We start from the raw sequence: 26,428 nt of genomic DNA, 5'->3' as shown, positions 1-26,428 counted from the left end.
AGGTTAGGGAAAGAGGGCATGGAGGAATTCAAAACACAAATATATCTTACTCGCTATTTTTATCATTCAGCACTTACCTGGTTGTATAAGGTGAATGCAGCACCTCATGAGAATATAGCAGTTGGGATTAAAAGAAAGGGTATTTATTAAATTGTTTTCTAGAGTTAGTAGAATTTCTTCTCAGTTTTTTACTGCCCAGTGGGTGTCATAACAAAACTTTTTGAAGAAATTTTATTTCCCTTTCCTGATCATCACTGTCTTTCTAGTCACCGGCAATTGTGGTATGATAAGGACTATCATGCTTGTTTTTACAGAACAACCTAAACTAAATATTTTGCTACTCTTGAGGGTTTTCTTTTGCCATCTGGGATAATGATTTATATTTTAAAAAACAAACAAAATCCAAAGCTGTGTTTGATTAGAAAATTACATTATTTGGTCAAGTTATTGTTGAATCTTTTCTTTCCATTGCTTTAATAGCTATGTACATTAACTGTGGCATTACACCTTGCTTTTTTTGTTGGTGGCAGGCGTGAGTTCCTGAGGGATACTGGGGCCATTCAGAGCATCTTTAGCTAAGATCATTGATAGCAGGGCTGATCTCAAGACTTTTGTTTTTAGCTATTAAATTGCATTTTCAAAGCTGCAAAAAATGTATTTAATGTTGAGTGTATTTAATGCTGGCTTACTTGTTAACTTTCCTGCCATTGTCATATAGAAGCTGTGTTGTTATTAATGGCAAGAAGGGTAGTTACCCACTTGAAATGCATTATTACTACATTTCTGAAACTAAGAGTGTGCAGGTCGGTAAGTTCTTAAAAGAATAAAATATGAAAAGAAATTTAGTGATGTTTAAATAAAGTGTGTGATGCAGACCGTTTTTAGGATTAGATGCTACTTAAAATGGTAGATATTTTTTGTTTTGTTTATGGCTCTGAGCCTTAGTGTTGGAGTCCACATTACACAGGTCTTTTGTAAAGCCAAGCACAGCACAGGAAGCCAAGATACATGCTGCCACAGATGTCTCACCAATAAAAACGATCATGACCTGGTGAAACCAGTCTCTAGGAAAGTTTTAGGTTCTCCAGCTGGCGTTCTCTGAGCAGAGATTTTTGGAGCTGTGAAGTACGTATGGTTTTAGGATAGACTTCTGTGTGATGTGGCTAGAACAACTTCCTTTCACTGCTCATTACTCTTGAAATCACATTGCTGCAAGTGAAAGCTTTTTTGAAGCAGGTTTCCTTTTTATTAACTTGGCCACACCTTCTTCTGTGCGCTCAGTTTATGAGCTATGGTTATGAGTTGTTTATGTCTCTGGAATTTATTTCCAATGTTGCTTTTCTTTTGCAAATCTGTATCTTATGCATGGCCATATCTATTCCCATCTTTCTTATAAACCCCTTTTAAATACTGGTAGGCTGCAGTAAAATCCTAAGACCTTAACAAAAGACAATTGTATTTGCTTCTTAGTCTGTTTTATGGGTAGAAGCTTATGTTGTAGGATATATATGTAATACATGGCTTACATGTATTTCCTAAAATATAGTATGCTGAATATGTCAGGCAAAGTTCGAAACTGGACACTGTTGTTTGTAGAACATAGTAATGACAGCATTGTTGCCTATGATGATAGCTGTTTGCTAACTTAGAAACAGGGTGTATATTTTTATATACCAGTAGATGGCATTCTTCCTATTTACATACAGGTATGCATATACTAAGTTTCTGTTAATATCTACACAATTTTCTATTTCACAGCACTCTACTAAATACACTTCCAAGGAAAACTGAACATTTATTTTAACAGTAGTCTCAAATTTAGAAGCCATCTTCCATGCTGCCCTTATTGTGTGGCATTGTTTCGACTTTTAGTTTCTAGTGTTGGTTGCAGTAATGAGAATCGTGTATTAAGATTCCTGACATTTTTGGCAACAGTTCAGGATGCTCACTAATAAGAAAATTAATTTCATTATCTTTGCTGTCTTCACAGTGCATTCAGGTGAGCTGAGTTTTTAATTTTTCTGCCCATAGTTTTTCCACAGATGTAGAAGAATTCTACCTGTGTTTTCACTTTTTTTGATAGTGACTGCTTATTGAAATTTGGGGTTTTAGCACTTAGGGCTTTCTATCCAAGGATGTGTTATATTAAAGAGTATATGTGAACAGTTTACGTGTGAACACTTCAAGCCTTGGTTCTGAAGTACTTACAATGAAAAACTCACATTGCAAATAGCTTGAGTAAAAAGAAACAGCTATTCCTTTTCTCTCACTTCCTCCTTCTCTCACTGTTGTAAATTTACAAGTAGTATTCTGAACAGCACAGGTTTTTCTGTATTTCCACTCCTTTGTTTTTCCTATTAATGGTTTCCTAGTAGCTTATTTGTATTATTTAAGGACAAACTTACCAATCCATTCTGAATATCTGTAGCATGTGTCTCATCATATTTCTTGGTTTGCTGCTCCCATGTTTTAATTAATTCTGTAACCTCTTTTTAAATTGCTGCTGTTTCACGAGTTTATTTCCTGTGGGTGTGAGATTTTCCCCGTGATGTGGAGAACAACAAACTGCGCATTCTTGTGTGTGTGGCCTCTGGTTAGGAGCCAGCATTCCGTGGTGCAGCAGCACAGGCGCGCTTGGAGCCAGGAGATGGCGATCACTGCCCTGAGCGCTCGCCCCTGCGTGCCCGCGCATCCCTGCCTGCACAGGGCTCTGACCTGGGGGGTGCTGCACCTCTAATGCAATGCTCTTGTGGCCTTTCCCAGGGGTTTTTATCAAAACACATGACAAAAGGGCAATATCATACGGTGGGTTGCTGATCATTTGTTAAACTTGCCGTAGAATGGCCTGGGTTGGAAAGGTCCCGCTAGACCACGTTGCTCAGATCTCCATCCAGCTTGAAAACTTCCAGGGTTGGGACATTCACCCGCTTGTCTGGTAAACCTGTACCAGTGCTTTACTACTCTCGCAGTAGAGAATTTCTTCTAAATATCAAATCTAAGCCTACTCTCTTTTAGTTTAAATCCATTTCCTCTTGTCCTGTCACCAAATGCTCTCATAAAAAGTCTCTCCATCTTTCTTGTAGGTTCCCTTCCTGTGCTTATGTCACCCCAAAGCCTTTTTTTCTCCAGGCTCACCCAAGTTCTCTCAGCCTTTCCTTACAGGAGAGGTGCTCCATCCCTCTGATCATCTTGGTGTTCCTCCTCTGGACTCTCTCCAACAGGTCCATGTCTTTCCTGTGTTGGGGCTGCAGGCTGGATGGAGTGTTCCAGGTGGGGTCTCACCAGAGCAGAGGGTGAAAATAAAAACTGGGAATTAGGTCTTGTACATATACATTATCTTCAGCTATTCTGTGTATTGAAAGTTTTCCTTTCTTAGTTAAAACTAAGAACAGTCATTAAATAAGCATGTCTTATCAAAAAGGAAACAAGAACATTTTCTATATTTCCTGCTGCTAATGGTTGCCTGTTCTGAAGGCTCTTCTGAACACACAAGAGATTCCAAATAATTACAGGCTAGTGATCCCTTTTGTCATATTGCATTATTTATGTTTGGAGTTTTTTTAGGTTATTCCTATAATTTATGATTGGTTAAAGTCTTGAAGCACTGGAACAATGTATTTTTAGAAATTCTATTGTTGTGATATGCTATTATTAATGTTCTTAACATTCATGAAAATTTTTGTCCAATTTTTCATGCCACACAGGCATCCTATGGAGAGAGTGGGAAATGCAGATTTTAATGTCATTTCTAAGTTAATAAGCCATCAGAATTGGGTCCAACAAACACCAGTCTTAAAAACTTAAAGGCTGACTCACAGCCAATAGGTCGTAGTGCAAATTAGAATTTAGAACAAGTGGTGAGCTACATGTTAGCAGATATAGGCCAAAGTTGTGATTCGTTGTATTCATCAAGCACCAATTGGACAATTAGAGCCAAAAGAAAATGAAAAAGGTTATGTCAGTCAAAGCTAAAACATGGAAAAATTAAAAACTAATTTTGTCAGGGCCACTTATCAAAGCAAATCTGACAGAGAGGGAGGAAGAAAGGTGCGCTGAAAGGGCATAAAAAACATTCCAGTTCAGTAGAGTGGCACTCAAAGTGCAGAACAAACCTGAAGAGGCCCAGATATTCTGTGACTCTCTCCTGAAGGCCACCTGTTCTGTAGAATAACTGGTGTATATTTTTGGCAATATACAAAGCCAACCCAACACCAATGAATGATTATTCATTTAAATATATAAGAAGAGAATATGTGATAATAAGACAAAAATGGAAGTTTCTGGCTGGTGCCAGATATTTTCTATAGCATCATGCTTGCTTTTAGAAAAACAGTCCTAGTTCAGCCCTCACCATAGGGAAAGCTGCATATAAATAAGTGCATGTAGTCAGAAGCTCCAAGTAATTTCTGAAAGAAGCAGAATTCCTGAACTAAGTGAGACAAGCACAAAGGGTTTTGCACAGGCATAACACACCTGTGGAGAAGAGTAGAGCAAGACAGATTGTACTAAGAATATCATGCATATGGATGCACTGTATAAAAAGTCTTCTGAATATCATTCATCAAGTGGTCTGAACCATACTTAAGTGTACTCTTGTGCAAAACTCTTTAAGAAGCAATATCTGCAGATCTTGAAAGATTTTCAAAACATAATGGAATAAATAATTTATGAAGGTGAATCCTCAGTTTTGGTGACCATCTCTGCAAATAAAAAACCCCAGAGATGGTATCACTGCAGTCATGTCAATTAAAAAGGGAAAATTCAGCTGTTTGTGTCGTGGGCCTAACATAAACAAAAATAAGAAAACCCAGTCGTCCACTGACCTCAGTTCATGCAGTAAGATGCTTGTGTGGTTTTTTTTTTTTTGTTTTTTTTTTTTTTTTTTTTTTTTTTTTTTTTTTTTTGTGAAAATAGAGCTTCATCTTAAATAATAATAATCCAATTGTGGCCAAAAGGTCGGTAAATAAATTCAGAAATTGAACACTTTTACACTTTTCAGCTCTTAATTATTGCATTTATGAAGGTAAATTCAGACCCTCAACAGAATTGCCTTTAGAAAAAATTCAGTGAGGCAAAATGTAGGTGTGGGTCAACTCTTAATCCTTGTAAGATCTGAGGGTATTCAATAGAGAGGCTAATTGAAAAGACTTATTAGTGGCACCTAGTGGGATTGAATATGGAGCAAGTGCAGTGACAGTCCCCAGGGCCAGCAGTGAGCCCAGCGACTGCTGCAGCAGGCCCACAGGGGCGAGGCAGGCCCAGGTTTGGCTGTGGGCCATGGCCAGGCCTCAGGCTCCAGGGCAGCAGGGTGTATGGCCAGCACAGGCACAGCTGCGGCGGAGCTCAGGCAAGGCCCACATGCCTTGAAAGTGTCCCTGCCCGTGGTGGATGGGTCGGCTGGATTTAGATCATCTTCAATTCCCCTTCCAACCCAAACCATTCTGTGATGCTCTGTAGGATGTGCACGTAATTGGAATTACAATATTCTCTTCTTAGGTAAAGAATGTTGATTTGATTTTGGGGCCAATATACTTGCCGTCTTTCAGACTCATTACCTACTATTTTTTTTGTATGCACGCTTTGTCAGATTGTCAGGAGAACATTAGAAATTGTTAGGAAAGGACAAATGTTAAAAGTAATCCAAACATAATGTAAAGAGCTTCTCTCTTCTTTTCCTAAAAGGTATTCTTTAAATAATTAACTCTTTATAGAAGAAAGTCTTCAAGTTCACATTTTTCTAGGAGAAAGGAATTTCAGGTAACATAAAGAAAACATCTAGTGCTCAAATTAGAGTGAACCTCAATATCTGTTCTTTAGGTTGCTTTTTTATGTTAGAGCCTAAATCACTTGTGAATTGTCATTCCACGGGGGATATGGGCCCCATGATCATCTGATGGAAGACGTATTAAAATAGTGTTGGATTTATAATAAAGGATGTCTCTATGAGATAAGAATACTACTTTAATGACATATATGGGTAATGTGTCTATTAAAAGGCTTATGAGTTGCTAGAGGACATACTGAGAAACATATATTTTCCTTCTTATCTAGACAACTTTGAAAGAAGGAGATTAAGAGCTGAACAGAGATATCTGAGTTAAAATATGAACATATTTCACCTGCTATTTATTACTGAGAAAGTTAAAGGAGAGAGAATCTGTGTCATAGAGCATAGGTTTTAGCAGGGTTCTATTACAATAGGGAATTTTCAAACTTTTTTTTGTCATTTCTCCTCTCTAAAGGGAAAACAATTTGAGTAGTATTTGGACTAAGATTAATTGTTGCTTTGGGCTATTTCTTACCTTTTTGATAATATCACTGCAATATTTTACCATGATGAAACACAAAATAATCAGAAGGGAATGTCAGTGTAAGAGGGATGGGAAGGCGTGGAGCAGGGGATCTGGTTTTCCCTGGCAGTTGTGGGGAGAGGGACGTCTGTGTTCCAGGAGGCATGCATCCAAGAGACAAATGGAAAATGTTAAGTCTCCTGGAGGCAAAAGTAGTTCAAAGTTACTTAATCACTTTCTGAGACTCAGTTTTGTGGTTTTACAGATCTTATGGCTTTTTTGGTATGTTTGGAAAAGCGTTGTCATTCCTCCTCTAACCTGTGCAAATAATCATCAGGAGCTTTGATCACTGCAGAGATCATAGTGTGTTCCTTCAGATGAAAGACGTCTGATGGTGATTTAAGTATGTATCTTGTTTATACTTTTTCTATTAATTTTTACTGTTTTTTTCACTGGTCCTTCAGGAATCTTTATAGCAGTTTTCCTCAATCACTCTATATGGAATTTACCCTTGCCTTCCATCAACAGCTTGTATGTAAGAGGGTCTAAAGATATTTCCTCAGAGTGGTTGGAGTGCTTGGAGACAAATGGGCTTTTACTCAGTCCTTGATTGTTTTCATTCAGCCTTGCTTGTGATATATCCTTTTTCCCTCTTTTGCTGGGTGGTGGCACACTGCTTAGTGCAATACCTCATAGTTACAGCCAGTAGACAGTCTGTGCTTTTCACAGGAGCATTTGCAGCCAACTCCTGGTAAAATTGTTGAAATGATACAGATACTGCCTGTACCATTTGTTAGAGAAGAGTGCACTAACAGCTATGTGTTGTGCACAATAGTGTTGTACTGCTTGATTTTGTGTGATAAAACACACAAAAAATCAAGAGAATGCACGTAGTATGAGTTTTGAACTCCTTTACCACTTAATGCAGAGATCAGAATTATTCAATATAAAATTTCTGCTTAGAGAACTGCTACTTATTTTGTTGTTTAGGGCTTATTTTGTTATTTTCAAAGTTGCTGTTGCTATTAAATATTCACTATTAAATATTCTTATAGAGGAAGGGAGCAGTTATAATTACAGGATCATCAGAAATATTCAATGGATGTAATAACAAAGTGACAGGTATATTCTGATATATTAGTATTTTCTAGATACATATCTTATCTAGAATTCACAGTTTTTGTGCTTCTAAGATCTAATGCAACTTCTTAGCTCATTATGAAGATGTGGGGTGAATGGGTGGTGTGTCAGACTGTATCTTGAAGTAGTTAGGTTAAAGTAAGTATTTCAGTGGTAGATCTGCTTTCTTTGTGTCACTGGCTATCCTGTAAGGCAAAATGTTTTCATAAACTTTAAAGAGAGGTATTTAAAGTATCCAGTTTTCAGACCATTTGTGCGCATTAAAAATAACTTGCTATTCAGGTTCAATGGTTTTCTTGCTGGACAGTGCTTACACTGGGGTCTTGCCACAACAGATGCAATAGATTATAAGAAGACGGCTAGTATAATAATTACAGCATGGAACAGACTGCTGGCAGATACAACAACGTAGCATTCTCTTTAATCATAGTGCTTCCCATAGTGTGGGTGGCCGCAGGCTGCAGACATTTCAGTCAATCCCTTCTCCATGCAGCAGTGGTTGTAAAAAAGAGCTGAAGTAAACAGCATTCCACAGACCATTAAGGGGTTTTAATTTTGAAAAAATATAGCTTCCCTTCACCCCTCCTTTTCACTGCTTGCTTCTGTCAGCTGTTACCTACCAAATCAGTTTTGCTTGAACTAAATTGTATATAATGTACTATCTATGGGCTCTTTAAAAAGTTGGTTGTGCTCTCTTGTGGCTTTTGTTATTCAAATATATATTACTTTAAAACCTAAATGTTTTGTTGGTTTTTGCAGCAAGAAAAAGCCTCTAGCCTTACATTAAATCCTGTGTTATGTTAAATTTAAAAGCTTTTCATCTTTTTGTATCCTCCTGATTTTTTTTCCCTTCAATGCTCAGTGTGGTTTTGCTGTTTGTGTAAAATGCTTTATTTTCTCCCTAGCCATTAGCACAATACCTTTTCTCCAACCATAATGGAGGGGAACTTTCTTGTGTTTTTTAACCTTGTGGCCAGTTCACTCCTTTGGAGGTTGATTTCCCCTCCTTGATGTTTGACATATAGTCATTTGGAATCTGAGTTGAATGGAATAGATTTAAGCAGCTAAACTTGGTGTCATGAAAATTGTTACATAGCATTTACAGGCCTTTCTTGGAATGTGTAAATCAGCTGCAGTTGAGGACAAATAATTTAATTTTATTTTTAAGTGCATGTGCATGAAGGGATATGTTTTGATAGATGACTTTTTACATTGTAATTAGCCATATGTGGAATCAAGTGCGTGAATGAGCTTGAAAGAAATGTCTTAAGTGTCAGTGAGTAACATATAGTTCAAAGTGAATGTTCATTTGAATCAAAACAGAGGACAGAGGACTTACACAGACTTGTGTTTAAGATCTGACATAAATAATTAAAGCGTAATGACTTAATGAGCTCTTAATGTGCTAAGAGACTTTTCAAATTTTAAATTACTAGCTAAAATTGAATCTTAAGAATCAAGTTGGCTTGCTTTGCAATGTGTCCCAAGGGAGTAAAGAGCGATTCAGGCATTTTTCTCTCTCCTTTGTGCGATGAATTTGTGTCCCTGATACCAAGGACTTTATCCTGTTGAAGTGAGTGTACTTCCTAGGGTGTACACACCTTAGGAAACCCACATCTCATAGCAGTATTTGCTTGAAATTTGGCACATCTGCCTCTTAAACTTGCTAATGTACAGTTCTGTTAAAGATTAAAGACCCCAAGGGTCTTAGGTATGGTTAAGTATGGGTGAGGGGAAATACTGCATTGGAAATGGGAATTGGCTGATGAATCAAAGATGAGTAATTGATACAGTGATAGTATATATTAAGAGATTTCTAGTGGAATAGGTTCTAAAACAATTTATTTCATGAAGGATGGGAGAGTGATAAAAGATGTTAAACTTATTCATACAAGAAGAGACTGGGGCTGGATCTGTTTGCCATGGAAAACATTTTAGAATGAAGATTTCTTCATATACAGCACATAAACAATTTCTAATACTTGTTATCTTGAAGTTTTATGAGTTCACTGTCAGTATTTTCTTTTTTCTGTTGTTCTTTCACTTTTGAAAAAGTGAAAGTAAAGTAGTAAAGTTAGCCAGAGGGAGTTCTTGGTAATTTTGAACATTTTGAAGATTATACATCTAGATAGTTACTTAGTCTTCTCACTAGCTCTTTTGAGAATCATCATTTTAAGCTGACTTGGACATTCTCTGGTCACCTATAGACAGTTGCATTGGTAGGATGTAAGAGAATTTGCAATGTTTTCAAGTTTGCAAGCATTCCTGTAGTCTTCTGGTTGAAAATAGAATGGTGTTATGAATGGGAAAAAACAGACCTCTCATCTTCAAATATAATTCTTTAACAATGCCAAGCTAACATGATTATAAAGGATTTCTCAGCTTCTGGGTCGAAATAAACAAAGGCTAAGTATGTCAAAGAACAGAATGAGAAACCAAGGATTCTGCTTTCCTGCAAGGCTGCTTGAGCTTTAACAGCAAGTGTCACAAATTGCTAGCCAGCTGACATTTCTCAGAGCACTTTATGTTTGCCAGGTGGCTCTAGTAAAGAGTAATGATTTGTTACTGAGACACAAAAAGAGGTCTCTATTTGAAGAAATTCTGCTGGCATTAGATATTTTTGCTCAATTTAATACAACTGTGACCAGCAGTTTTTGTATCACCATTATAGGTGTATTTTGTGCTTTTTTTGCTAAGAAGTTCAGTGGACAATTTTCTCCCCTTAAACATTTAACAGCATGAGACTTAGGAAGTCCAAGCCCAAAGGGATTAAAGTAATTTTTCCTGAATATCATTGTAAATAAGATGCAGTATTTGCAATGTGTACCTATTGGAAGTATAAAAATGAATACATACATTCATTGAAAAAAGCATAAATTTTAGATTGTAATTTTTCTAGAAATTATGTAACTCACAGATTTAAAGTAAAAGTGAAACAATCTTAAAATCCATCCACTCTTTCGAAATTTATTCATCCCTCTTTTCCACACCTTTTTTTGTGTTGATAAAAGGAATTCTGCAGTGGGAAGCTTGTATTTTGGCTTTTGAAAATTGTGGCGGGAAGAAGGAAATTAATTCTAAATCACTGGCTAGTTAAACCAGAGAGCTTTAAAAAAAAAGAAAAAAAGATTTATGGTTTACTCTGATAGAGCTATTGAATTTCCTTTTGTAACTTAGTGTAAATGTGTGTTTTATTTCAGCATCAAAAGTCTCCTCTTTTTTAATACAAAGAGTAATAGCACTTTCTAGGTGGGTGTTTCTTAAAGAGAAAGGAGAGAGTAAAGGAAAGGAGATTTGAAACTGCTTTTCCTGTCTGAGGCCAAGACTAGACTCAAAGCTTGCCAGCCCAGCAGTTCTTCAGCTTCTTTCCTATGATTTCTGAGGGTTTTGTTAGTGATTTGCAGATGGAGCTTAGGCTTTGGACCTCATCCATTAAAAAGTTTCATGGTCTTAGCCGCAGTAGTAGTGCAATGTGTTTTTACAGTACCAGTGTCACAGAAGGTAACTGAGGTTGAATTGGTGAGGGAAAAACAGTGCAGCCTTCCCTTCCCCTCCCCATAATTTTCTTTTCCACATTTCATTTGGAAATTAGGATCATGTAACATTTTTCATCCATTTTAGGAAACAGAAGTAGAATATGAGACTAGTCTTTTTACTAAGCCTCATGCATCAGCAAGAGTAATACAATTCATAGCATACTTTAATTTCTAAAGAAAAAGCATATTTGTCTCAATGGGTTTTTGAAATTTTTTTCATTTAAATTTTTCTAGTAGGTTTTCATGGTCCTTTAGTGTATTTTTGCCATACTTGTAAAATGTTTTTAAGGAGAAAAATGTAATTATGACTGTTGAAAGAAAACTGAGGAAATTGGCCTAGTATAAGAGCACCTAAAGCAGTTTTACTGAAGACATTGACTGAAGGTGAGCCTGCTTAATTCTTCAGGGACAGAACAGGGTTAAGGGTAATCATCAGGTAGAGTGTGCAGAACTTCAGAGAATCTATGTTTTCATGTCTGGGAATATGTGAAATGTAATGAAGTCTGAGTATTAACTTTCTGAAAGAATAGTAGTATTCCTGTAGGGGTTTTCTTTTGTTTTATTTTTAGCTCAAAAGTAGTTCAGTCTAGTCATTTATCTGTAGATTTTCTATAACTTGATCACATGTTTGAATGACAAGAGTCTTGTTTTTCTATGATTGTTTAGCAGAATAATTTGTTTATGATCAACTAGTCTGTCATGGTTATCAATAGAGATTTAGATGTAGGCAGATATCAGACTTATGTTCCAAGTGAAGAAGGACTAAAATGAGAAGATCCAGTAAATCCTAAACATAGCCATCAGTTTTATTTAGTGCGCTGGCACAGAATTTAGCTAATGGAAACCATCCTGTAGATGCATGTATCCATAAACTGTGCTGAAACAAAAAAACTCCCTGGCAGTAAATGTCAGAAAGAAATGCAGGGAGGAAACCTCTCCTATCCTTGTACTTAGGCACTTTGGCCCTAATTAACTAAATTACTGAAGAATATTCCAAGCTTCCCCAGTGTTAATTGAAACTGAAGTGGTTTCTTTTTTGCAAAACCTCTGAGTGGTTACTGCAATAGACTGAATTTGGTGAAGTGAGAGGTTGTGTTCAGTAGGTAATAATTGGAATGTATGTGTATATGTGATTTAATATTTTGTGTTTTGAAATGTGTTTTAACCAGTTTTAAAGGAGAGACTGAACTTTTTGGTTAGCTTATCAATGGTCTAGTTAAACATTTTTTTTATGATTTTTACTATTTTTTTAATGTAGTATGCTTGTACATACTAATTGTTTTTCACAAATATATGCCATGTAATTTCCCCTATTAGATGATCTGAGAATTTTATAAAATGTTGAGAAAACAGAATAATTTTGAGTAAGATAGTACTTTAAAAGCTAGATGATGTTTAAATCTGTTATTGGTGTTGTAATACCTCATGGTGGGAAATGCAAGCACAGAAAGCTTCAAGCCTTCTCCAAGGTCTTAGGTCAAACACTGTATGCATTTCTATCTCTGAGCTTGTATGCTGGAGGCCTTGGGAGCTCTCTGCGAAGATAAGAAAGAGCTTGAAACTTTTAAACAAACTATAGCGGTGCAAGAGTCAGAAAATGATTGTACTTCGATGGTTTAAAAGTTTCAAGCTCCTTCTTATCTTTCCCTTTCTCTGTAGTATCAGAAGCAGCTGAAGGTAACACAGCCTGCAGGCACAGTGTGGGCAGCAGGAGCAGGAGGGTTTTGGCTGAGCAGGCAGAGCCACAGCGGGCACAGCTGCAGTGAGCAGCAGAGCTGAGGGAGTTACCAAGGGTGCAGCTGGCCTGAACTGTTTGTTAAATACCTTGATAAGCACATGGCATACTGGGAGCAACCTAGCGACTGTAAAATCCAATACCTTAACTCCCATAGTCGTATAGCTTAACTCCAACAGCATCCCAGAAACACATAGTAAAAGCTATTGGAATATGTATCCCAATATAACCAGTTAGATGGTGCCCAGGCCAGTTCTGACCTTCGCTGCTGGGCCACAGGCAGCACTGCGGTGTTTTACCCCAGAGATACCTTGGCTGGCGGCAGAGTGCAGCGGGGCACAAGACAGGACTCCGTTCTCCTCAGGAGAGAGCTTCTGGCGATGGTGGAGATAAAGGGAGTCGATTCTGCTAGAAGGTAGCCAGATGTTTATTCCATTGGTGCAGAGGCGTCTGCACTGGGCCACTGCTGGTAACAGAATGGAGGCTGCATGGTCTCATTCACATTTTAAGCTCAGGACAGGGGAAGGGGAGGGGACAGGTGAGTCACCAGCCAGGTGAAGGGGCAGGGTCTCAAGGTACTAGGGACACCTATCACACGACGCCTTGCTGGTATGTTAGCCTGATTGACAGGGCACACTCAGCGAGGGGCGAGGGGGAAGGGAGAAGGTAAAACAGGATATTGCAACACACCACAACAAAAAGCAAATTCAAAATCTGCATTTTCAAAACTTTTCTCTACCCAGCTTGAAAGATCTTTAAGTTCTTGGTTGGGTACAGCACAAGAGTTAGATCTTACCAGAGTACAAATGTCTCTCTGTTCTGTGGACATCTCTTGTCCTGTTCCCCAGAGCTCACCTGATGTCTACAGGTGATCCAAGTCAGGCTCAGGCCAGGCTGGGTCCAGTAAGCACGGTAATTTGCTTCCTCTCAGCAGCCAATTGGAACTCGACTCTGACCCTCTTTTCAACTGGAACTTGCCCTCACCCTCTTTTCAGGGCTTCCCTTAATCAACCTCCAGGGCGGTCCCAAAGTGAGGTGAAAGTCTTGTTCCTCACACGGTGGGCACCAGTTCTTGGGGATGCAGAAAGACGGGGTCAACTGGTGAGGTGTTTGAAAGATGATTTATTGCAAAATCAGTCTCATGGAAGGGTGAGATGAAGGTTGTTACATCCATAGTTACCACATTAGAAGACTTGTATCCAAAGTCATTAATTCTAACTAGTTCTAGTTACAATGTCTCTTATAAATTTCTTATCCCATCAGCTACTTCCACAAAGCTCACTAGCACCTTCATAGCCAATTGCTAATTGCTAAGCTTTGCACAATTTGTCACAATGTGTCTTTTTCTATCCAATCATGTAACTCTGTTGAAACTTATAGCTGTATCTTCCACTTTTTATCAACTCTACAACAGGTTCTATTGTGAAACTCAAAAATCTTCTACTATTTTGCTTAATATATTTGTTCACTTATATGAGGCCTATATCTACTTGCTTAAAACATATTTGTGCTTAAACTACACATTTTTATTCTTATTTAATGTCTGTTTCACTATTCTATTCTAAAGCTCCAAGCCTTCTCCAAGGTCTTAGGTCAAACACTGTACCCATCTCTATCTCTGAGCTTGTATACTCGAGGCCTTGGGAGCTCTTCTCTGTGCTTGCATTTCCCACACCTTATATTCTTTTACATTTTGATTTTGGTTCGCGGAAAACTGTTTTCCTGTGTTCTCTTGGAGCCAGGGAGCAGGTGAGCAAGAGGTCTTAGGAGCAAAATTAAAAGTCACAAACTTTGTTATGAGTGGATAAGTGTGTGGAAATAATATGAACTGTATTATGTAAGCATCCCAGTCCCAGAATTGATTTTGTAAACAGTTGGTGAAATGGTCTTTAAATGAATATACTACTTTGTTATTTATGGACTTAACCACTATGATTCTTCAGAACTGGCTACTTATTTCGTAATACGAAGGTTTAAAAAGTACCAACTCTGTTTGTGTTTTATTGTCAATTATTCAATCTAGAGAACATGGGACATGATAAAACTCACAGGCCTTTAGGCAGGATTTTTAGGAAAATGCTGCTAAAAATACTTACAGGAATTTGAGCTGCTGAAAGCTAGCAAACAAAAAATTAATTAATATTTACAAAACAAATCAGAGCAATGTGTATATCTTGCTTACTGAGGACTTTGTTTAAATTATTTAGGAAGTAATGTGTGCTGTTAGAGTCCTACATTTAAAGAAAAACCCTATTATGTACTGTTTCTATATTTTTAAATTATGGCTGGAAATCATATTGTCTGATTTATCTGTTATGCAATCAATTATACAGTTTTGGATTACTTTTTATGCCAGATTGGAAATAGAATTTGACTTCTTGTCTTCTAGAATTGCATTGAAAGCCGTGGACCATCTGGCTAGAGAGGAAATGCCTAAGAGCAACACTGATGTACAGACTCTTGAAGTCATTGACATACAAGGAATTCTCATTCCAAAGTCTTATTAAATGCAAATAAGAAATAGCTCTTGCATCTAAAACGTCCTCTGAATAAGATGTAGTTTTTCGTATTATACCTGCTTTCTTTTAGTAGAGCCGAAAAAATCTGGTTCCTCTTGAAGCAGATAGAAAGGTCAGAAAAAAACCTGTTACTTGACCACATTTCAGAAATTTCCCCTTGAGTATCCATGTTGTACTTACTCCAACAGATTTACATAGATCATAATTTTTTGCAAAATGTCATTAATGGTCTCTTCTCAAAAAATGACTGCACGTTGTATTTTCATGCAGAATATACTTAAGAGAAATATTTATTTAGAATAAATGATAGATTATTCAGTTTAATCCTGCTCTACTGTTGCTTTGATAGACTCATCCAAGATAGCAAAAAAGAGCTCAGTATCATTGCTGGGAAGTCTTAGTTAGTGTTAGGTTTGAATGGTTTATCTCAGTGAAACCATCCATCTCCACTGTTCAAAATATATTGTAGCTATTGATTTTCACATCTGCTTCTGAGGACATTCAGAACCATAAATATTTTGGAAAGAGTGCGTTGAGAAATTTCCAGAAATAAACTGCTTTATCTGCCGCCCCTGGAATCTCTTTGAAACTGTGTCATAAATTCCAGGACAGTTGCTACACAAATACAGTTACTAGCATAAAACTTGCCATCTTGTAATAAAAATCTAGTTCTGTTTATGTGTTGATGTCTAATTTCAGAAGTAACTGTACCTTTAATTCAAGCTTCTATATTTTTCCCCATTGATGTGTACAGGGAAGTATTGGCTGTTTCAGAAAGAAAAGGGATAAAATGGTTCAGGTTTTGGATCCCTGCTTGGTAAATACGGCATCAGAACCTAAAGCACCTCGTGCCTTTATGCTGGATTTGTGGACACTAGTTGAGTTCCTGTTTGCCTGGCACTGTTACTTAAATCAGTGGAAGGACAAATTCTGCTCCAGAAAAGTAATTTCCAGGCTTTCATAGAGTCATGTGCGTCATGAGATGGTTGTCACAAACAAAGTTACGGAGTAACTCAACAGATCCCTTATAGCTCATGGAAATCAACCTTCATTACTTAAAGAGGAGTATCAAAAGAGTTAGCTTAGCTTTTGTGAGAAGCGTTTTAGTTACTTAGTCCACTTTAGAATCATGGAGTTTGGAATAGACCTATAAGATCATGAAGTCCAATGTTAACACTGCACTGCCATATTGCCACCTAACCACATCTCCTAGTGCCACATCTATGCACCTTTTGAAGACTTCCAGGAGTGATGATGTCACCACCAATACAGCAGTCAATTTCAATGCCTGACAATGAAGACATTTTTCCTTATATCCTGTCTAAACCTCCCTGTCAGGGTCTGTCCTAGTTGACAGATGACCTGATGGTTTGTAGGAATGATCTCAGAGTGCAAAAACCAACACGGTACAAGGGGGTTTGCAGTGATAATCAAATTAAATGCAGTTTTATTAAAATAATCACAGCAAAAATGTGATGGAGGGATTAAGGGAGAGAAAAAGAGAGAGAAAGAGGGGGGGAGAGGGGATATAGCTACCAACGCAGAGATGAAGTCCTTTGGTCCAGTCCAGCCGAGGGTCCGCCTGCTACGCTGGGGAGATCTCAAAGGCTCTAGCTAACTCAGGGGTTTTTATTACTGAAAATTGTGAGGGGGGGAAACAGATACAATAGGGAACAGATGTAACAGGTAGTCCATATTCTCAGCAGTAAATGAGAGCCATTGTTTTCTTGCTCCAGTGGTCACAACCTGCAGGCAAACATCTCGCTTCGGTCAGCTTGCCTCCCCACACACCTGCCCCGGGCTGGGGGTTTCAGTCCCTGTCCTTGGAAGGAGCAGAGGGGCCTTTCAGGAGTTTCGTGTTTCAGTCCTTGGTGGAGAAGCTTCTTACATCTCCGTCTGTCTATCACAGCGGTTGTAAAACAGGTGAGGGTCTTCTGTGGGAGAGACCACCCAAAACTCAGGAGAAGTCAGCCAGGCCGAGAGGTGGGACAGCTTCCAAAGCTGCTGTTGTTGCAAACGGGGCATGGTGCCCCTTCTTAGCATACAGCAAACACACTTGTGAAAACAATAGCTTAACACTGAGCTTTCAGGTCTCGGGGCCCGTGGCATGTGACTTTTCTCCTTCAGAGCCAGATATTCTAGACAGGGGGGGTCTTCTCTTCAGTGGGCTCCCAAGGACGATCGTGAGGCAGACGAGGGAAAATTTGGACAGACTCTCACACTCCCCTGGCAACTTGAGACCATGTCTTCTTGTCCTGTCAGCTGTTACTGAGAGTGTCACAGAAGAGACCATCCCTTGCCTGGTTACATCCTCCTTTCAGGCACTTGTAGAGAATGATAGTTGTAGAGTTTCCCCTCCTTTTCTTCAGGCCAAACATCCCCTGCTCCCAGAGCTGCCCCTCATAGGGTGTGTGCTTCAGACCTTTCACCAGCTCTGTTGCCCTTCTCTGGACTTGCTCCAGCCCCTCAATGGCCTTCTTGCAGTGGGTGGCCCAGAACTGGACTCAGGATTCAAGGTGTGACCTCACCAGTGCCTAGTGCAGGGGGCAGTAATGTCCTGTCCTCTGGCCACACTACTGATGATGGAGGCCAGGATGCCTTCCTCGCCACCTGGGCACAGCCATTGCTGAACAGCCCCTGCAGGTCCTTTCTGGCTGGGCAGCTTTCCAGCCTCTCTTGCCACAGCCTATAGTGCTGTCTGGGGTTGTTGTGACTGGACCCAGTGTTGGGCTGGACCCAGCACTTCACTATACCAAACTTCATACCACCGGCCTCAGACAATGATCCAGCTGGTCCAGATCCCTCAGTAAAGGCTTCCTACACTTCAGCAAATCAAATCTCCCACCCAACTCAGTTTCATTTGCAAACTGACTGAGGGGCCACTGTAGAGGATCAGATCTAAGCATGTTTTGTCTCAACATTCTGAGTATTGCTATAGGAAAGGTGTGATTGCAGGAGAGAGTCCTGTAGAGCTGGGGCAGTGCTGCTCTGTGCCAAGATCCTGCTCTGCCTTGGGACTCATGCTTAGTCTCCCACCTCACTTCCAGGAGAAGGGCTGGCTGTGCATGAGTGAAAAAAATTGTGTGACAAGTCTAGTTTACATAAGAGGCATGCACCAGATGAACTATAAAAGGGAATAAATCAGGTCCCCTCTTTATTTTTTCTCTCATTCCCGCATTTCTCTGGCTTTCATTCTCTTTTCTCACTTTATCCTCTCTTTTTCTTTTGTTTTCCTGGTCTTGATATCCCAGCTCTGGACCATCCACAGAACAAGAACTACTGTGAAGTCTAAGAACTGAGAAAATTTGTTTTCTCCCCTTGCTTTGCCTCAGCAAGTCATATGCTATTCCATATGCTATTCCGTATGCCATATTCCATATGCCACTGAATTTTGCTGTGGGAGTGGGGAGGAAGTAGAGGTATGTTATAGGATCTTGTAGATGTGAAGCAGTGTGCTTACACTGATAAAGAAAGTTTATGAGTTTATGTCTTTGTGGAGATGCTCATAGGATTATCTGTCTGTTAAAGGTATTAGAAATCTCTCTGCAGCAGTGGATTTTGAATTATCTGCAGTATTACTCAGTATAAATTGCATCAGTACAATAAAGTCACTTGCAAGGTTGTTCAGAGAAGTTGGTCATTGTGAGGGCTTTATAAAAATTCATTAATTCAGTTTCAGGTTGAATGGGATTTTGAATAGCATGCCTTTAATCCTAGGCCAGGGGATTGATTTCTTCTCTTGCAATTACAGCCAAGGTGGTTTCCTTACTTAGTGGCGAGAGAAGTCAAGAAAAAAGTCATTTAGGATATTAGAGTGTGCCTGACTGGTGTTTGTTTTCCAAAATCAGCCATCTTGATTCTGGAAATGCAAAAATAAAAGACCCCTTGTTATTTTTCCTTTTGAATGCAGTATTTCTGCTTCAGATCCACTTTCTTGGCTTGTAGAACGTGGTATTAGTGGATTAGAGAGTGAGTGGTAATTGATTCACTGCCAGGAATAATTGATGATTATGCAGATCACCAGTTGTTAATTTTGCTGGGGAAGCATAGGATCCTTGGCTGATACCATCAGCACAGGAGTACATTTAGTACTGACAATTTTCTCAGCATGTACTTGAATACGTCGTAGATATTGATCTTGAAATGATTCCTTAAAAGTCATCAGTATCAAATAACTGTTCAATACTGTGGCTCTGTAATATGTCATGCCTTTTGATTTTCCAAATGCTTGGGGGATTCATAATGTAATAATGGAACCTGTCACAAGGTTTGAATGTTTGTATTGCTTCCTATATATGTGAGAAAATCTGAAATCTTTGATATTTCTCTGTGGTACTTTCTGAAAGAGTTAATTTCAGATATTCCCGAGCCCTTCTCTGCTCTCAAGGCTGTCCTCAATCCATTCATCCCTGATAACTGATATTGGAGATTGCCCAGTCGAGGTGCTGGAGTTTTCACTTGGCCTTGTTGAAGTTCACCCAGGCCCGCCCCTCCTTCCTGTGGATGGTGTCCCTTCCCACCAGGAATCAATTGCACCATGTGTCTTGATGTCATCTGCAAACTTGCTGTGGGTGCACTCGATCCTACTGCCCTGCTCAATCCCATCCCATTGATGAAGGCATTAAATGTTCCTTATCCTAACAACTCATTTGTCAAGTATGAGTGAGGCGTCAGTACTAATTTTTCTTCCAGACAGCTCTCTGTTAATATAGAGTAGTAAAAGAATTATCACTTACAACCAGCATTATATAAAAAATAAATAAGCTACTTTTTCTAGAGAGAAGGAGAGCTTTCTGTATGTTTTCTAGAAGATTAAAAAAGCTTTTAAACTGAAAAAGACAAATGCTTTAACTTACTTTAACAAATACCTTTGTTGCATGTAGGGATGTCTCAGGCTTTCCACTGCAACACCGTCAGTAAAATGAAATACATAAGACACAGAGCTGAATTGTGAATGTTTTCCATCTTTTACACCTATTTGTCTTATATAAATACTTAATAACTCCTTTCATTTTGACTACAATATCTCCTTGCCTGTGTTTCCCTTGCCCCCTTCTGGCTGCTCAGAGATTTTGTACATTTCAAGAAAAAAATCTGCAAATTCCTTGCATGGATCTAGTAAATTGAAAATGAAGCAACAAAAAACCCCAAGCAAGTAAATAAGCAGGCAAAACCCCAAAACAGTACCAAACTGAAAACCATCACAGAAAAGTGTTGCAGGACATATGCAGTCTCTGATCATGTATAGTAATTTTGCTTCTCTTTTCTTCTACTGCTTGGTTAGCACTGGCTGTTACACCAAGGCAGGGGGGGAAATAATTTCAAAAGTACTCTTCACAAAGAGAGTATTCAATTTATTTTACCTTTTGGAAAATTCTGGTTACAGAAACGGTCACTAGATAATAAATTTGGTAGTGGTACAGGTGAGTATGTGGGATTTTAAGCCACTCCCTCATTTAGCTGTCATTTGCTGCCATGTCAGCCTGCCAAATCCTTTTCAGACATTTTTATGTTTATTATCACTGGTCAAGCTTTTTGTAAGTCTTTCATTAATAAATCCAACAGATTCTGTACTTTTCAAGCCCCTTCCTTACCTCTCGTGAAAGTGGCATCCCAGGTTTGCTGTTGTAACACCTCCTTTATTTTGTTTTTGACTTGCAGTTTCGTCCCTTATCTCATTCTGCTTGGCAAACTATCTTGTTTTGTAGATACCCTTGATAGTTTTCTGAAAAGAAAATAAAAATATATAAAGGTTATTATTTTTTATTAATGAATTGATTAAGGCCTGTTGGGAGATTGTAGAGTTAATAGATTTTAACTTTTGCTTTTGACACGTTCAGAGGCTTGTACATTTTTAGTATCTGCTGTTTTCTGTCTTTTTCTTAAGAATGCAAAAATTGAATGTAAGTTACTACTTTGAAACTGTTTTGACACAACATTCTTCCTTATCTTTTATTTGTGGGAATTCTCTGGATGCCAATAGAACAGCAGCTGCTCCTGTTGAGGGCTATCTAGGAAAAAAGTTATGAAGGAAAAGGATATGTAGACATTTAACATAACTCTTCAAGGTAGTAAAAGAATCCTGAAGTACAATAAATAAGGTATCCCAAATTCTTGTTACTTATTTTGAGAACAGTGAATTTTCTTAGACCTCTGGTGTTCTTCTGCTGATTCTTCTCTCTCACATCAATCAAACATGGAACACATGGATTGAATATACCTAATTCCAGGACTTCTGAAGCAGTTGCTTAGGGATGTTCAACAAAAGCATATATAAATACTTGAATTTCTGAAAGGAGAAAAGAAGTTAATGAGATTTCCTTTTTTTTTTTTTTTGTCTCAAGAATCTTTCATCAGGTTCCTCTTTTTATTAATAAGAATGCACAGAATGAAGCAGCCTAGAACCATGAAAGTCACAGAGTTTGTCTGAACTTTCCTTTAATCATGTTTTTTAAATGAAGGCCCTTTTCAGTGTACACTAATCCTGACCCTCTGTTACAAGGAATTTTATATACTTAGTGACATATAAAGTTTATACTTTAAGTCTCAGTGATGCATAAAGCCCTGAAATGAACTCTGGAAAGGGAACATAACTGTTGTTATGTTGGCATGTAGCAGTCAAGAACAGGAATGAAACTGTAAAAAATGCGGAGTAGATAGTTTGATGATCAACTTAGAACTATCTCAGCTCAGTTGTGACACCAAGATTTAAAAAAAAAAAAGTGCTCAAGATTTTGCATTTTTGGTTTTCATAATGAGTTTACTAGGAAAGGTGCTGGGGTGTAATATCTGTCCAAATGACAGTAGAGCTGTAGTATAGGGCTGAAGAACTAGGAAAGCATGAGTACTGTGCTCAGAGTCCCCTGTGCACGCCTGCAGAACCAGTGTACCAAATCTGTTAATCTGACTTGGAATCTATCATCAAAGGATTGCTTAGATTATCATATGATGTATTTAAAAGGCTTTAATGAAACGTAAAGCATTTTGTAGTGAAATTGGTAGAGAGGTAAATGTCAAGATAAGATTTTTATCATCATCTTCTCAAAATAATAAGGAAATTAGGCAAACTACAGTGTAAGACCAGACTCTGAATCCTGGAGCATCTTGAAGAAGTGATATGGAAAAGTAGATGTTAATTACACTCATGCATTTCTTGATCATGGTACTGATCACAGGTGATTGAAATGGCTCTCAGAGAACTGAACCTAGCTACAATCTGTGGTTTTGATGTGACTGGTCTCCATTGAGATTGGACAGCTGCTGAAATCTTGTGGTGTGTGTGACCCCACATTTGATTGTAGCAGCTGCAGCATTTTCCGTATGGTTGGTGGGGCTGATTGCTCTTCTGTATCAATGGTGTAAAATGGCCACAGCTGATCAAAAGGCCTTACCCCGGGCAGAGTTCAATAGCTGTCCTATCCCTCTGCACTGCACAGCTTGTGTTAGCCTGGAGCTTCATTGCCATTCTGTTGATTTTTCAGAGTTTGCTGTGCCATCTCCTTTCTTCTTCTAAGTGGGAAAGTAATGAAGCAGAAACCAGTACGTTCATATCAACTCTGGGCTACACGTCAGCAGATTATTATTATCACTTGGTTAAAAATGTAAGTATTTGGTGTAATTGAGATTTTGACAATAATAAATCACCAGTTTATAAGCACCTACATGGAGCTGTCATTGTGATAAGGAACATGAACTGAACTTTGTTTATCTTTTCTTACCTCAGTTACTTTTACAACCTTTTAAGGGAAAAAATGAAGTGGGAGATCTTTGGACAAATGAGAAATTTTTATTAGATTACACTACAATAAATATTCATAGAAACAAAATTCCAATTCCCGTTGTGCTATAACAAAAGAAAAACCTATCATTATTTTTTACCCATGAAGTTAAAATTATATTTATAATTTTTTGTATTAGAATGTAACTTCTGAATGTTTTCTTACTGTATCTGCTGCATTTAAAATGGGAGATGAACCCTAAATGTTAACTAAAGTCACTTTTCTATTTAAGATATATAAAAATAATGGGAAGAATATTTCATTATATGTTGACTCAAATCAGACCAAGTATGTAAAAATTATGAGTAATGCTCTTCTGAAAGTTATGCCTTTACTCTTGGGGAAGCAGAGCTGAAATGAATATCTTCTTTGTTTTATAATGTATAAAGTATATAATGTGTTAAATAACATTTTGCAGTACAGTCTGTTCAGTGATTTGGAGAGCTTTAATTTGACATCAATAGTTAAAAAATATAAAAAATCAAAATAGATGAACAAAGGAAGTTATTAACCTTTACAGTACATCCTTTACAGTCACACAGAGAACCATGCAACTAATGTCTGCTTGTTGTCAGTAAATGTAATGTATTTTATTTACTTTTATTTTGTTTAACAGATGGTTGTTTCATTAGTAACAGAACTCAGAGAAAACCAGTGCAATGGACTTAACATGCAGGAGAGGTAGGTGTTATCTAAACATAGGTTTGATATGTTTTGGTCTGGGTCATTACAGTTCAGTGAGGATCATTTTACAGTCTTGGGCAAATTAGGCTTCAGCTGAAAAGTTTTGGATACATGTGTTAGATAATTTAAAGCGTGGACAAGCTTGGTAAGCTTGGCTTCATGTAAGTGTTTGTACTTGACCTGGCAGTAGTAGAGGAATTGGAAGGGACCTTCAAAGATCATTTGCTAATGGTGCTGCCGTCACTCTTTGTTACATGATCATGCCCTTTTGCTGTCTGATTTATGCCTTTCTTGGCTTAACTTGGCTGTTATCCTCCCCTTCCTCTTTGCATCTAGATGTTTGGTAAGGAAGATTAAATGAGCTGAATTTGTTTAGAACTGATTTTAGTATTAAAATTATGGACGCAGTTAATGAGGAGTATCATTAAGTTTCTTTCCATGTAGGAACTAAATGCCAACATTTTTAAAAGTAGGGTGAAACAGACTTAGCTGTAAAGCTGGTTGAGACTGTTGGGAAGAAAAATACCTGATTTCTGCTGGGAAAAAGAGAAAACTTTGAACTTAGGTTGATTTTTGAGTGTAGAAATTATGGTAGGGATGTTTATTCAAGTTCCAGAGACAAAAGTGGTTTGCTTTTAGAGATGTACATTTTCTCCTTTTTCCATTTAGTGATATTTTAAAAATTCAGATGATAACATAGTTGCAAATTCATTGTACACATTGTATAGTAGCATTATTTTCCAAGAACATATTTTGAAGATCATCTATAACAAAACTGTCTTCACTGGGTTTTTCTTCTGAAGTTAAGTAAGAGTAAATTCATCTGCAGAATTTTGCTAATCCTGGATAAGGAATTAGAAACATAATTTTGTAAAGGGAGCTGATTTAGAGTTTCAGGTCTGTGTATCGTAGAAGATACTGCTGCATGATCAGATCATCCCAATAATTACCATTCTTACAAAAATACTTGTAACAAAAGTGCATTTTGAAGTATTTCAGTATAAGAAATCTTAAACAAATATTTAATCAGGTAATTACTTGGAAATGTGCATCTTGGAAAATGTTTCGTTTTATTTCTCTCTCTGCTTAAATAGTGATGATTAGTACCTCATGTCCATACTGCTGAGCAACCTTCTTAATTCCCTGTCCTCACCAATAGGTCCTGAAGTCCTATTGGTGACTCCTCAAAGAAAATACTTTCAGATTTTTTCAGAGAATGCACTTCTTTTAGTGAATCAGGAGAAATTTGCAGGAACTCAGGGAATCCTTTTACAAACAATATAGGACAATAAGTATCTTCCTGTCAATGCTACAATTTTAGGTGCTAGAAACAATATATATTCTCTGGGAAAGTTGTGACTTCTTTTTGCAAATCCAGTCTTTGGCGTTTTCATTTTCTTAAAGTTCCAAAGTTTTTATATTTTCTTTATGTTCAAGATTCCACTGTCTTTAACCATTTCCAACCATGTAGTTTTAGTGAGAAGATCCAGCAAGTGGTTTATGTATTAAGGTCTAAAGGGGCTACATATTTTTTCAGCTATAGATCTGTAAGACAAAAATTTTCCAGCTGAGCACTTGAAGACAGCAGGATTCATAAATTGTTTCTGTTAAGAGGAAAGAAAGGTTAAAAAAAGCAACAGGAGGCCTGAAAAGCAGTTAGGTTGTCTCTTCTGGGGCTGCAGGAAACTTGCCTGGGAGCTATGAGTCTTTAGTCTTCCTTCACTGGGAAAGACAGTGAAGTGTCTACTAGTAAGGATGTGGTGATGGAGCCATCACAACTGGGTTCAATTCAGAGCTTTGTTGATATCCCTCACGTGGTTTGCTTTGAGCACTTAAATATCAAAATTTTATCTAACTTCTTAAAATTCTGTGCAAAATAAGAAATGATATGTCAACAGTCATTTTAGTAAATCATTTTTGAGCAATTAGGTATGCATGTCTTACATTTAATATTCTGTCATTATTATATTAAAATATTATATATTTTATTTCCTTAACAGTTTCGAATTTATGACTTTTCTGAAATATGAACTGTGTTTATTTTTTCCCTCAGCATTTCAGCCAGTTGTGTGAATGCTATTTCCATTTTCTGTGTGCCTCTCATTACTTTGCCTGATCTAACTCCATTGCTGGAAGCTCTCCTTCTTTACCACGGAGGGTCATCAAAAGAAATTCTCAGTTCGGAGTTTCTAGAGGCTGTGAATGAGGCCTTTTTAAAGTAAGTAGCAGGGTTTGTGTTGTTTTGCTTTTTCATAAAGACTATAAATTCAATTCAATGTCCTTTTTCTAGGTTTGTGTGCTTAATGCACTGTGTACTTTTCTAGAAAGGTATTTCCCTTGCAGTCGAATAGCAGAGCTAAGGATGTGGGCTAAAGCAGAATTTTACACTGCTGTAGTGCATAAAATGTGGCATTACAGCTTTAAATATTGACTGTGACTTTGTCTCACCTATTCCCTAAAAAGGAGGTTAAAACCTCCAATAGATTTTAGGAATTTTGTGGAAGTTGTGATAACTTGTCACAGAAATGTCATTTCTGTGTCATATAAGTGTATTGCCTTTGCTAACTTGGCATTTTGGGGGTGATTTCAGTTTTTCTGTAAGACAAATCCTTATGTTTGATGTTTTCATAATTCTTTTGGGGTTTTGTTTTTAGGGTTTTTTTGTTGTTTGTTTTTGGTGGGGTTTGTTTGTTGGGTTTTTTGTTTTTACTTTTTTTTTTTGTGAAATTGCATCTCCAGATTTTTA

At 37.8% G+C, this 26,428-nt stretch overlaps 1 protein-coding gene across 2 annotated transcripts in view; it reads left to right on the top strand.

Annotated features, from left to right (window-relative positions):
- Positions 1-26,428, top strand: part of FANCC (FA complementation group C) — an 82,804-nt gene that overhangs the window by 23,673 nt on the left and 32,703 nt on the right. For both annotated transcript variants that reach the window (XM_074533341.1, XM_074533340.1), the window contains exons 5-7: positions 22,702-22,821; positions 23,615-23,679; positions 25,736-25,900. In XM_074533341.1, coding sequence (XP_074389442.1) covers positions 22,702-22,821; positions 23,615-23,679; positions 25,736-25,900 — 350 coding nt within the window. The remainder of the gene's footprint in view (positions 1-22,701; positions 22,822-23,614; positions 23,680-25,735; positions 25,901-26,428) is intronic.

This window comes from Zonotrichia albicollis, chromosome Z (genome assembly GCF_047830755.1).
Source record: "Zonotrichia albicollis isolate bZonAlb1 chromosome Z, bZonAlb1.hap1, whole genome shotgun sequence".
Taxonomy (NCBI): domain Eukaryota; kingdom Metazoa; phylum Chordata; class Aves; order Passeriformes; family Passerellidae; genus Zonotrichia; species Zonotrichia albicollis.
Note: the sequence above shows the minus strand (reverse complement) of the source record. Positions and strands in the feature narration are given on the sequence as shown.